The sequence below is a fragment of the Salpingoeca rosetta genome (assembly GCF_000188695.1).
Source record: "Salpingoeca rosetta unplaced genomic scaffold supercont1.27, whole genome shotgun sequence".
In the NCBI taxonomy this organism is placed as follows: domain Eukaryota; class Choanoflagellata; order Craspedida; family Salpingoecidae; genus Salpingoeca; species Salpingoeca rosetta.
In genome coordinates, this window is record NW_004754907.1 from 167,945 (window position 1) to 176,956 (window position 9,012).

At 58.9% G+C, this 9,012-nt stretch overlaps 3 protein-coding genes across 3 annotated transcripts in view; 1 reads left to right on the top strand and 2 right to left on the bottom strand.

Annotated features, from left to right (window-relative positions):
- PTSG_08955 (mitotic checkpoint protein BUB3) overlaps window positions 1-628 on the bottom strand; it is a 4,576-nt gene extending 3,948 nt beyond the window's left edge. The window contains exon 1 of the mRNA XM_004989695.1: window positions 406-628. Coding sequence (XP_004989752.1) covers window positions 406-504 — 99 coding nt within the window. The 5' untranslated portion in view covers window positions 505-628. The remainder of the gene's footprint in view (window positions 1-405) is intronic.
- Window positions 302-3,184, top strand: PTSG_12818 (uncharacterized protein). Its single transcript, XM_004989696.1, has one exon. The coding sequence runs from the start codon at window positions 704-706 to the stop codon at window positions 2,924-2,926; it is 2,223 nt and encodes a 740-aa protein (XP_004989753.1). The 5' UTR covers window positions 302-703; the 3' UTR covers window positions 2,927-3,184.
- Window positions 3,185-3,369: 185 nt separating this feature from the next.
- The window catches only part of PTSG_08956 (uncharacterized protein), a gene marked incomplete at its 3' end in the record, with an annotated part of 12,214 nt that continues 6,571 nt past the window's right edge, over window positions 3,370-9,012 (bottom strand). Inside the window, exons 15-18 of the mRNA XM_004989697.1 lie at window positions 8,823-9,008; window positions 8,332-8,659; window positions 5,835-8,036; window positions 3,370-5,459 (exon numbers count right to left, since the gene is read on the bottom strand). Coding sequence (XP_004989754.1) covers window positions 3,370-5,459; window positions 5,835-8,036; window positions 8,332-8,659; window positions 8,823-9,008 — 4,806 coding nt within the window. The remainder of the gene's footprint in view (window positions 5,460-5,834; window positions 8,037-8,331; window positions 8,660-8,822; window positions 9,009-9,012) is intronic.

The following is a 9,012-nucleotide window of genomic DNA, read 5'->3' on the forward strand; positions in this document are numbered from 1 at the left end:
CGTTTAGCGCGAAATGAGGAACTATCACTGTGCTTTGTAATCAAGATCGCTATACGTCTATGTCTTCTATGTCCCTGAGCAGCCCACTTCTATCCAGTAACGAAAAATGAGCTATGGTCACCGATCAAATAGGTAGTCTCGGCGGTCTCTTTTTTACCTTCTCCAGATGAGGAGGAGGCGGAGGTGGAGGAGGAGGAGGAGGAGGAGGACGACGACGAACAAACGCAAGTGTACTGGTAGAAGAACAGCAACACAAAAGTTACCCATTTTCACACACACACACACACACACACACACACACACACACACACACACACACACACACACACACACACACACACTCACACACACAGACAGACAGACAGACAGACAGACACACACACACACACACACACACACACACACCTTGTCCCAGGAAGCAACGAGAAGCAAGTTGCTGGTCGGAGAAAACACAACAGAGGAGATGCCATCCTGGGGTGGCGACACAAGCTCAGTGTCCGTCATGTTGGCGAGTGGTGTGGTGTGTCGGTGTGCGTGCGGTGGTGTGGTGTGGTGTGGTGTCGTGTGCTTGTGCTTCCTCACGGTCTTCTGTGCTTCCTTTCCTTTTTGGCACTGGCGGTTATTAACGAGACTGACATAAGTCGATTCGACTGATTTCAGTTGCCTTCCGCCAAATTTGAAACGCCGCAGGAGGCAAACGACGATGATGAGCAGCGACTTTGGTGGCGGTGGTGGCAATCGAAACAAGCTCTCGGCCTCACAGCGTCTCCGACAGATCCTTCACCAGCACGAAGAACAGCAACAACAACAGCAGCAGCAACAACAGCAGCAGCAGCGACACAGCCATTCTTACCTTTCACAACCCTCGCAACCGTCACAGCTTCAATCATTTCCACACCAACACCCACCACAATCAATACCACAAGCAACACCACAAACAGTACCACAAACAGTGTCATCACAAATATCAAATGTACCCGCACTTGCAGTGCAGGACAATGACGACACCTTGTCTGTGTGCTCCAAGACCACGGACGCGCTGCTCAGCGTGAGCTTCGCAGAAGCCACCGCCCAGCCCGTGACCCTACCTTCCATTGATCCGTCGCTTTTTCTTGCACCACTGCCACTCTCTCGTATCGTCGGCACAGCGCAAGGCACCACCGTCCCGCAGCAATCCTTGGCATCGCATCAACACACAACTGCCACAAACTCAGATGCCGCCGTCACCAGCGTTCCCCAAGAGCACCATCGCCAACAACAGCAGCTGCTACAGCAACAGGAACAATCCCTGGAGCAGTCCTTGCAGCTTGCGCGTCTCGATTTTGAATCGCAGCCGAGACCATGGGAGGTGAACATGCGCGCATACTTGGATGAAATGCGCCCCTTCCAGGGCGACTGGCCACCGCTGCCGGCGCACACATACCGGCGACAGCCACGCCAACGTCGGCGGCCACGATATCAACACCACGTACCGCAAACACGGAAGCAACGCGTCCACCACCACCAACAACAACACCACCACCACCACCAACAACAACAACACCGACACCAACAAGACCAACAAGACCAACAACACCAACAACACCAACAGCAGCAACGACAGCGCCAATACGCACGACACCACCACAGCAAAAGCAGCAGCCTGCATACATCAACCCCACACCCAAACACACCACCGCAGCCCCCGCAGTATGACAGCATTGCACAATGGGCAGCGCACGTCTCTCCACCACCTTCACCTCCTGCTCTCGATGAAGATGCACACACGGCGACTGGCCCAGCCTCAACACGCCAGCAGCGCCCACCGCAGAGAAGCAGACAAGCAAAACAGCAGCAAACACAACCAACTCGGCAGCAGCAGCGACATGAGCAACCAAATGCTGCACACGAGACATCACCCAGTGCAGACGCAAGCCCTCGCCACCAGACACACCCCCATCGTCCTCACACCCATCCCCGCCGCCACCCTTATCATCATCAGGCTCAAGCTCACGCTCAAGCTCAAGATCATCCTCGTCGAGCACAACGTGCGAGGAGAAGCACAAGCAGAGTACGGAGCAGCAACTCCATCTCACCCTCCACCACGCAGTGGTCGCACATCGCAGCGCCAGCGGCAGCACAGCAGCTGTCGCAACTCCTGGGTGGCATAAGCAGTGGTACCAGTAGCAGCGGAGGGAAACAGCCACCGTCACCAGCATCAAAGGCACGTGCACTCGTTCAATTCCTGGAAGGAGGCGGCTTCACAGCACGACAGCGGGCGCTGCAATTGCACACGACCAGATATGACGCTGACACCGATGTACAGGGGCTGCCGTTGTGGGAGGAGGAAGAGCTTGTACACAATGGCGATGGTGGCGGTGACGAGAATAGCAGTGACGATGAACGTGGTGGCACAGGTGATGGTGTGGACGACGTTAATAGTGATGGCCGTGCACGTAGACGAGATAACCACGTCTTACACGGCCAGCAGGTACCCTCCAGTGCTCACAGCAGCTTACACGCTGCCCTATTTGCACCTCAGAGTCAACATCAGCCTCGCGATCCTCATCGGCCTACAGGAACCAGAAGAACCCGCCAACACCCTCACGACGACAGCGATGTGAGTGGCGTGGATGTGTATGATGATGATGATGATGATGATGATGACGAAGCTTCATTCACTGGTGGCAGTTGGTACCATGGTGTGAGGCAGGCACACCACCACCACCGTCGCCACAATGAAAATGGTGACGACGACGGCGATGAGTATGATGGCGACGATTATGATGGCGAGTACGGTGAACACGATGGTGATGAGTACACAGGAGCTGATGTGTATGGAGATGATCAAGATCTACACGCCGATGACGACAATTACAATGAGGATGATGACACCCGAGCTATGGTGCGCATTCGTTCGTTAGTGCAGCGCTTGCGGCAAACCTAGCTAGCTAGCGATTGTTTTTCAACATGTTGTGGCCGTTGAAAAGGGGTTGCGTTCACATTGGCGCTGCCGTTGCTGCAGCAGTTACAGCAATGATGCCACATCACATGGTATCACACCACTTGTCGCGCCCTTGCTTGCCCTTCGAACCATCGCGTGTCACTTTGACCTTCACCCATGACTGTTTTGTACTTCAACGCACATGAAACGCACATGAAACCAACTGTAACCCATCCACATGCCCACACCAAAACGCCAAACCAAGCTCTCTATGAAACCAACGCATCACACATGAAAAAGAGTGAGCAAGCAACAAGACCCACGACACACACACACACACACACACACACACAGAGAGAAACAGACAGACAGACAGACAGACAGACACACACACACACTCACAGAGACACAGACACACACACACACACACACAACAAAACCAATCATTAGAGTCGTGTGCATCGAGCAAACTTGGACTGGAGCGGAAGAAGAATGGACGGCGCCGACGAGCCAAACACGAGCTCATCTGCCGTAACAACAACATTATCGGCGTCAGCATCATTGTCACCGTCACCATCATCGCCACCACCATCCTGCGCGTCATTGTCACCGCTGCCGTCGTCCATATGGGCGTTGCCATCAGCGCCACGACCCTGCACTTCACCCCCCTCCTGTTTGTTCGTCTTCTTGCCTGCACGGAGACCGCCTTGCTTAGCGCTGTCGTCGTCTGCAAAGCGCACGTGCTCATTCTCGCCATCATCATCATCATCATCATCATCATCACCCTCATCATCACCATCGCCACGTTCAGCTCTCTCCTTATCCTCCAATCGCTGCTGCTCCCGCAGGTGCTCCTGTGCCGCCTGCACATACGCAATCATCTCCTCCGCTTCGTCGGCCGTCAGCGACAGCATCTGGTGCAGTTCAACAGCGCCAGCCACGTGCTCGGCTTGCGTCACGTCCGTCTCAATGTCCCCTAGCTCGCGCACGCCGTGAGCAATCAGCGACAGCAGCACCTCCGACGTGATGCGCACTGGCAGCTGCACCACCACATCGTCCTCCACGTGCATGGTCGAAGCAGACGTGTCGCCGTCCACATTGCCAAGCTCAAACACATCGGCGCTCTCGTTGTTGCTGATGGACGTGTTGTTTGCGTCGTCGGCGTTGCTGTTGTCGTCATCGCGCATGATCTTGCTGCCGCGCCGTGATGCCCCGCGGGATGGCGACTTGAGGCCCTTGCGCGCAGACGACGGGTTCATCGATGCGCGCCGCGACCGTGCACTGCCGCTGCCGTCGCGGCCCTTGGACTTGCGGGCGCTCGATGCCGACAGCTCGCGCTCCTCGTCGCCTTCGCCGTCGTTTGGTTTGGACTTGGACTTGGACTTGCGTTTCGTCTTGCCCGCGTCCTTGTCCTTGTCCTTGTCGTCGGGTGTTGACGCTGCCGCTGGTGTTGATGGTGCTGTGTCGCCAGCATCAGACTGCGGGATCACCTCAATCTCGACCTTGTGGCTGTTGTCGTCACCATCACCGTCACTACCGCCTTCCTCGCCGTCCTTCGATGGGGACCAGGTGGAGACAGACACATTCGGGGTGCTCGGCACGGTTCGCAGCGGCGTTGTTGGCGCCTCCATTGTGCTCACGCTGCCGTCAAGCGTGTCCTTGCTGCTGCCGCCGCCGCCAACAACAACACCGCTGCTGCTGCCGTTGCCATTGTTGTCTGTGGTGTTCGCATCACCATTCCTATCGTCATCGTCATCGCCATCACCATCACCGCCCTCTGTTGCATCACCACTCGTGGTGTTGATGCCTGCGGCGGCGAGTGCGCGGGCGAGTGCAGTCTGCACCTCATGCAGTGGTGTGCACCCCTTTGCAATGGACACCAGCGTTGCCACCCGGCTCAGCGCCGTGCGCCCGTTGTTGCCGCGACAAATGTACGTGAACAGCGTGAAGAAGTCAATCTCCCGCCCAAAGTACGTGGCTGCGTCCCCGGCGAACACATCAAACAGCAGTCGCTTGAGGCCCGCACCTCGATCAAACGCGCGTGGTGCGTGCACATCTGCGGTTGGGGTGGTCTGTGGTGGCGCGAACCACAGCCACGCCGCGTTGTACTGCAGCCACGACACGGTGCCGTGTGTGTTCATGGCGTACAGCTCTGCAAACGAGCGCAGGAGGGCCTCCGTCTTCGGCTCTGGGATGGCACACATGTCCACCAGGAACATGCGCCAGTCCACCCAGTCGCTTTCAGGGGTGTAGCACTTGCCAAAGGCGCTCGCGATGTCCTTGCGCGTGATGGTGGTGAACTTGGGCGGCAGTGCACCCGCGCACGCCGGCTGCTGGCGAAGGCGGTCAATGAGGTCCACCATGTCGTCACGCGGGATAAACCCGCTCGGCGCAATCAGCGACAGCTCCTTATGCAAGGCGTGAAGTTGCGCAATTGTAAACTCGTCAAAACGCTCCGTTTCAACAGGCGTCGCAGGGCGTGGCGGTCGCGGCACGGGCGACAGCACCACATCCCGGTTCACGTCAAAGTTGGCATCTGGCCGTGCGATCAAGCGTGCGTGGCGTGCGAGTGAGCATATCGAGATTGAACAACAGTGTCGCCAACACGCAGAGAAGCACACACACACACACACACACACACAGACGCGTGTGCGCGCGCACACACACACACACACACACAAACACAAACACACACACACGCACAAAGACACACAAAGACACACAAAAGACACACGCACAAAGACACACACACACACAGACACACGCACGCACGCACACACAGACACACACAGACACACACGCACACACACATACACACATACAGAAGCACACTTACACGCACTCACGCATTCAAGTGCAAACACCCCCTTATTCCCCACACTGCCCCTCGCCTCGACCACCACGGACTGACCAATGAAGACGAGCTCGCGATAAATCTTGACCTGCGCCTCAATGGCACTGCGCGCCTGTGCACAGAGGCGATCCACGCTCTCGTGCTCCTTCTTGTACCGCTGTCCAATCGCCCGCTCCAGCCGCTCCAGGCTCTGCGACGCGGGCTCTCGCAGCTGCTTCAGCATGCCCTGCGCCACGTGCTGGATGAGGTGCAGCCGCGCACGGAACCGCCTGTCCTCAATGACAGCGGCAGCAAAGTGCTCGTCTTCCGCTGCGGCGACAAACGCCTTTCGCTCCTCCTCCGCCTTCTTGGCTGCAAGCTCCTCCTCCGTTGGTTCTGGCGGGGGCACCTCTTCGGGTTCAGCCGTCTTCTTCCCCTTCTTCCCCTTCTTCTTCGATGCCGCTTCTTCCTCGGCCTTTCGCCTTGCCTCCTCCTCCGCCGCCCTCGCAGCCTCCTGCCGCACAACGGCGGGCTCCGTTCGCTTCGGCACCGCCTCAAGTGCAAGTGTCATCGCCGTTGTCAGCGCCAGCGCGTCGCCAACATCGTCCATGCTCTGGCGCAGCTGCAGCGGCACACCGCTCTCCTGCGGAACAATGTCAGCCATTGGCTGCTTCTTCTTCGTGCGCGCGGACGTGCGCTCGTTGGGCTTGTGGTGCATGTCCACGAGCGGCAGCGTGGGCTGGTTCGCAGCGAGGTCGTCCGCAAGCTTGCCCTGCATGTGGCAGTACGTGTCGCTGAGCAGCTGCTGCGTCTGCACATAGCGATCCACCTCCGCCTGCATCAGCCCAATAAACGCGTTGAGCGCGATATTGCACTGGTCGTCCGTCATCAGGTCGTTTGCGCGCTGTTGTAGCAGGTCATCCGCCTCCTGCTTCCGCTGGTCGCATATGTCATACAGCGCATCCTTGAGCTCCTCAACGCGCTGGTACAGCTCGGCCTTGCAGGCATCGTTCCCGCGCAGCTTGTCCGGCACCTCGTTGAAGGCGCGCTGCCAGCTGTTGACATACTCCTGCGCCGCGTCGGGCCGCGAGAGAAAGCCCATAATCTCGCGCTCGAGCGCAGAGAGCGACTCGGAGCTGTTCTGCCGGCAGTGCCGCAGATTGCGCAGCATCTGCTTGACATCGCCGACGTAGCAGCGCTCCATGACGTCCCACAGCGGCACCAGGCCTTTGGCAAGCTCAGCATCAACCGTCAGGTCAACAAACGTCGGCTGCTCGTCGCGGGCGCGATGGAGGGCACCGCCGCTGCCAGCCAGCTCCGTGGCAGCACGCGTCTTCTCCGCCTTGATGGCGCCGGCCTCCTGCTTCAGCTTGTCTGCGTCAGGAACATGCCCGCCCATCGCACCACCAGCCGTTGCAGCGCCATCCTTATCCTTGTCTTTATCCTTGTCCTTGTCCTGGCCGCCTCGCTTGCTGGCTGGGCGCGAACCGCGAGTCCCCGGGCGAGACGAGCCACTGCCCTTCTTGCCGCTCTTCTTCCTCGCAGCTGACGGCGACTTGGGCGCGCCAAGCGCAGACGACCCGCGCTCGCTCGCCGCCTTGCTCGTCGTGTCACCGCTGCCCCTGTTGCTGTTCGTGCTGGCGCTCTTGGGCTTGGTGTTGTCGCCACCGCTGCCATCGCCAGCGAGATTCGGGGAGGAGGACGTGTGCACGGCAGCAACAGCCGCCTCAACCGTGGCCTGCTCCTGCACGGCGATGATGGGCTGCGACAGCGTGCGCTGCACCCGCTCTTCCTCAGCGTGCAGTGCCTGCCACGCCTCTTGTGCTTCGCGCGCCTCCGTCTCCAGTGCCCACACCACCGCTTTCTCAAGCGCAGCAGCAACGTCCCCGCGCTCGCTGTCCACAGCACTGGCAGCGCCGTTGCCATTGATGTGCGTCACAACGCCAAAGTGGCGGTCGTACCACGCGTGCATCGCGGGCGCCTCTGCGTTGTACGTGGCGACCATCTGCTCGACCTTGTCGCCAGCGAGGTCGCCATCCTCCACCTCTGTCAGGCGGATGAGCGGGCTGTCCTCAAACGAGGCAGAGGGGTCCATCATGGCCTCCGTGCTGCTCGTGCGAAGATCAATGCTCTTCTTGCCGTGCGGACTCACGGCATCGTCCTCCGTGTGCAGGAGCGCATCCACGTCATCAATGTGGACGCGCTGTCCGGTTTCCGGATCGATGCGCCGGCCGAGCACGCGGTTGAGCACGGCCTCGTCGCTCATGTCAAGCACAATCACTGCAGCATTGGAGGCGTTTGAGTTTTTGTGTTTGTGTTGGGGGGGGGGGGGGGCAAGTGAGATATGGTGGTGTGGCGGCGGTTGTGAGAAGCACAGCACTGAGGGGGCAGGAGATGCACGTTAAAACGCAAAGTTGCACGTCAATTCACACACACACACACACACACACACACACACACACACACACGACACACACGACACACACACAGACAGACAGACACACACACACACACACAAACAGGCACACACACACACACACAGGCACAGACACAGACACAGACACGAAGAACAAACCAGAGTCGATGCTGCGCTGGGAAATGTCCAACGGTTTTCCGTCTGCGATTGATGTCGTGGAGGGTGAGGACGACGAGCACGCAGCACCAGCACCCGTCAGCCCCGCTGCTGACGCCTTTGCACCGCCAAGCGATGTGCCGGACTTGGCTGCCGTTGGGTGCGACTGCATGCCGTGACCACTGCCGCCAATTGCCGTGTTGTGGTGGCTGGTGGTGTGTGACTGCTGGTTCTTGAGGAGGAGAGAGTCAGCGCGCGGGAAGTGGGTCGTCGGCGTTGGCGGGCGACTCGTGATGACGCGACCGCTCAGGCACCGCTCAAGCAGCTCCGCCTGACAGCAGAGTGTAGGGGGGGGGGTCAGTGGTGAGGCTGGTGCAAGGTGGTTTTGTTTGAACGTATGTTCAGGCAGAGGTAGACAACCAGACACCCACGCCCACACCCACACCAACACACATACACAGGTACACGCATGCACACAGCCACACGCATCGCACCTGGATCCTGGTGCGGGGAAAGTTGCAGAGGATCCAGCCGCTGCTTGCTGGGTCCAGCTGGCGAATACCGTGGACGACAATGGCGCATAGGACGCGGTCCTCGACAGGCTCGCCTTTGGACAACCGCGACAGGGCCAGCGTGCCGAGCTGTGCACGCAGTGACAAATGCGGCCCGCTCTCTTCCTGCTCC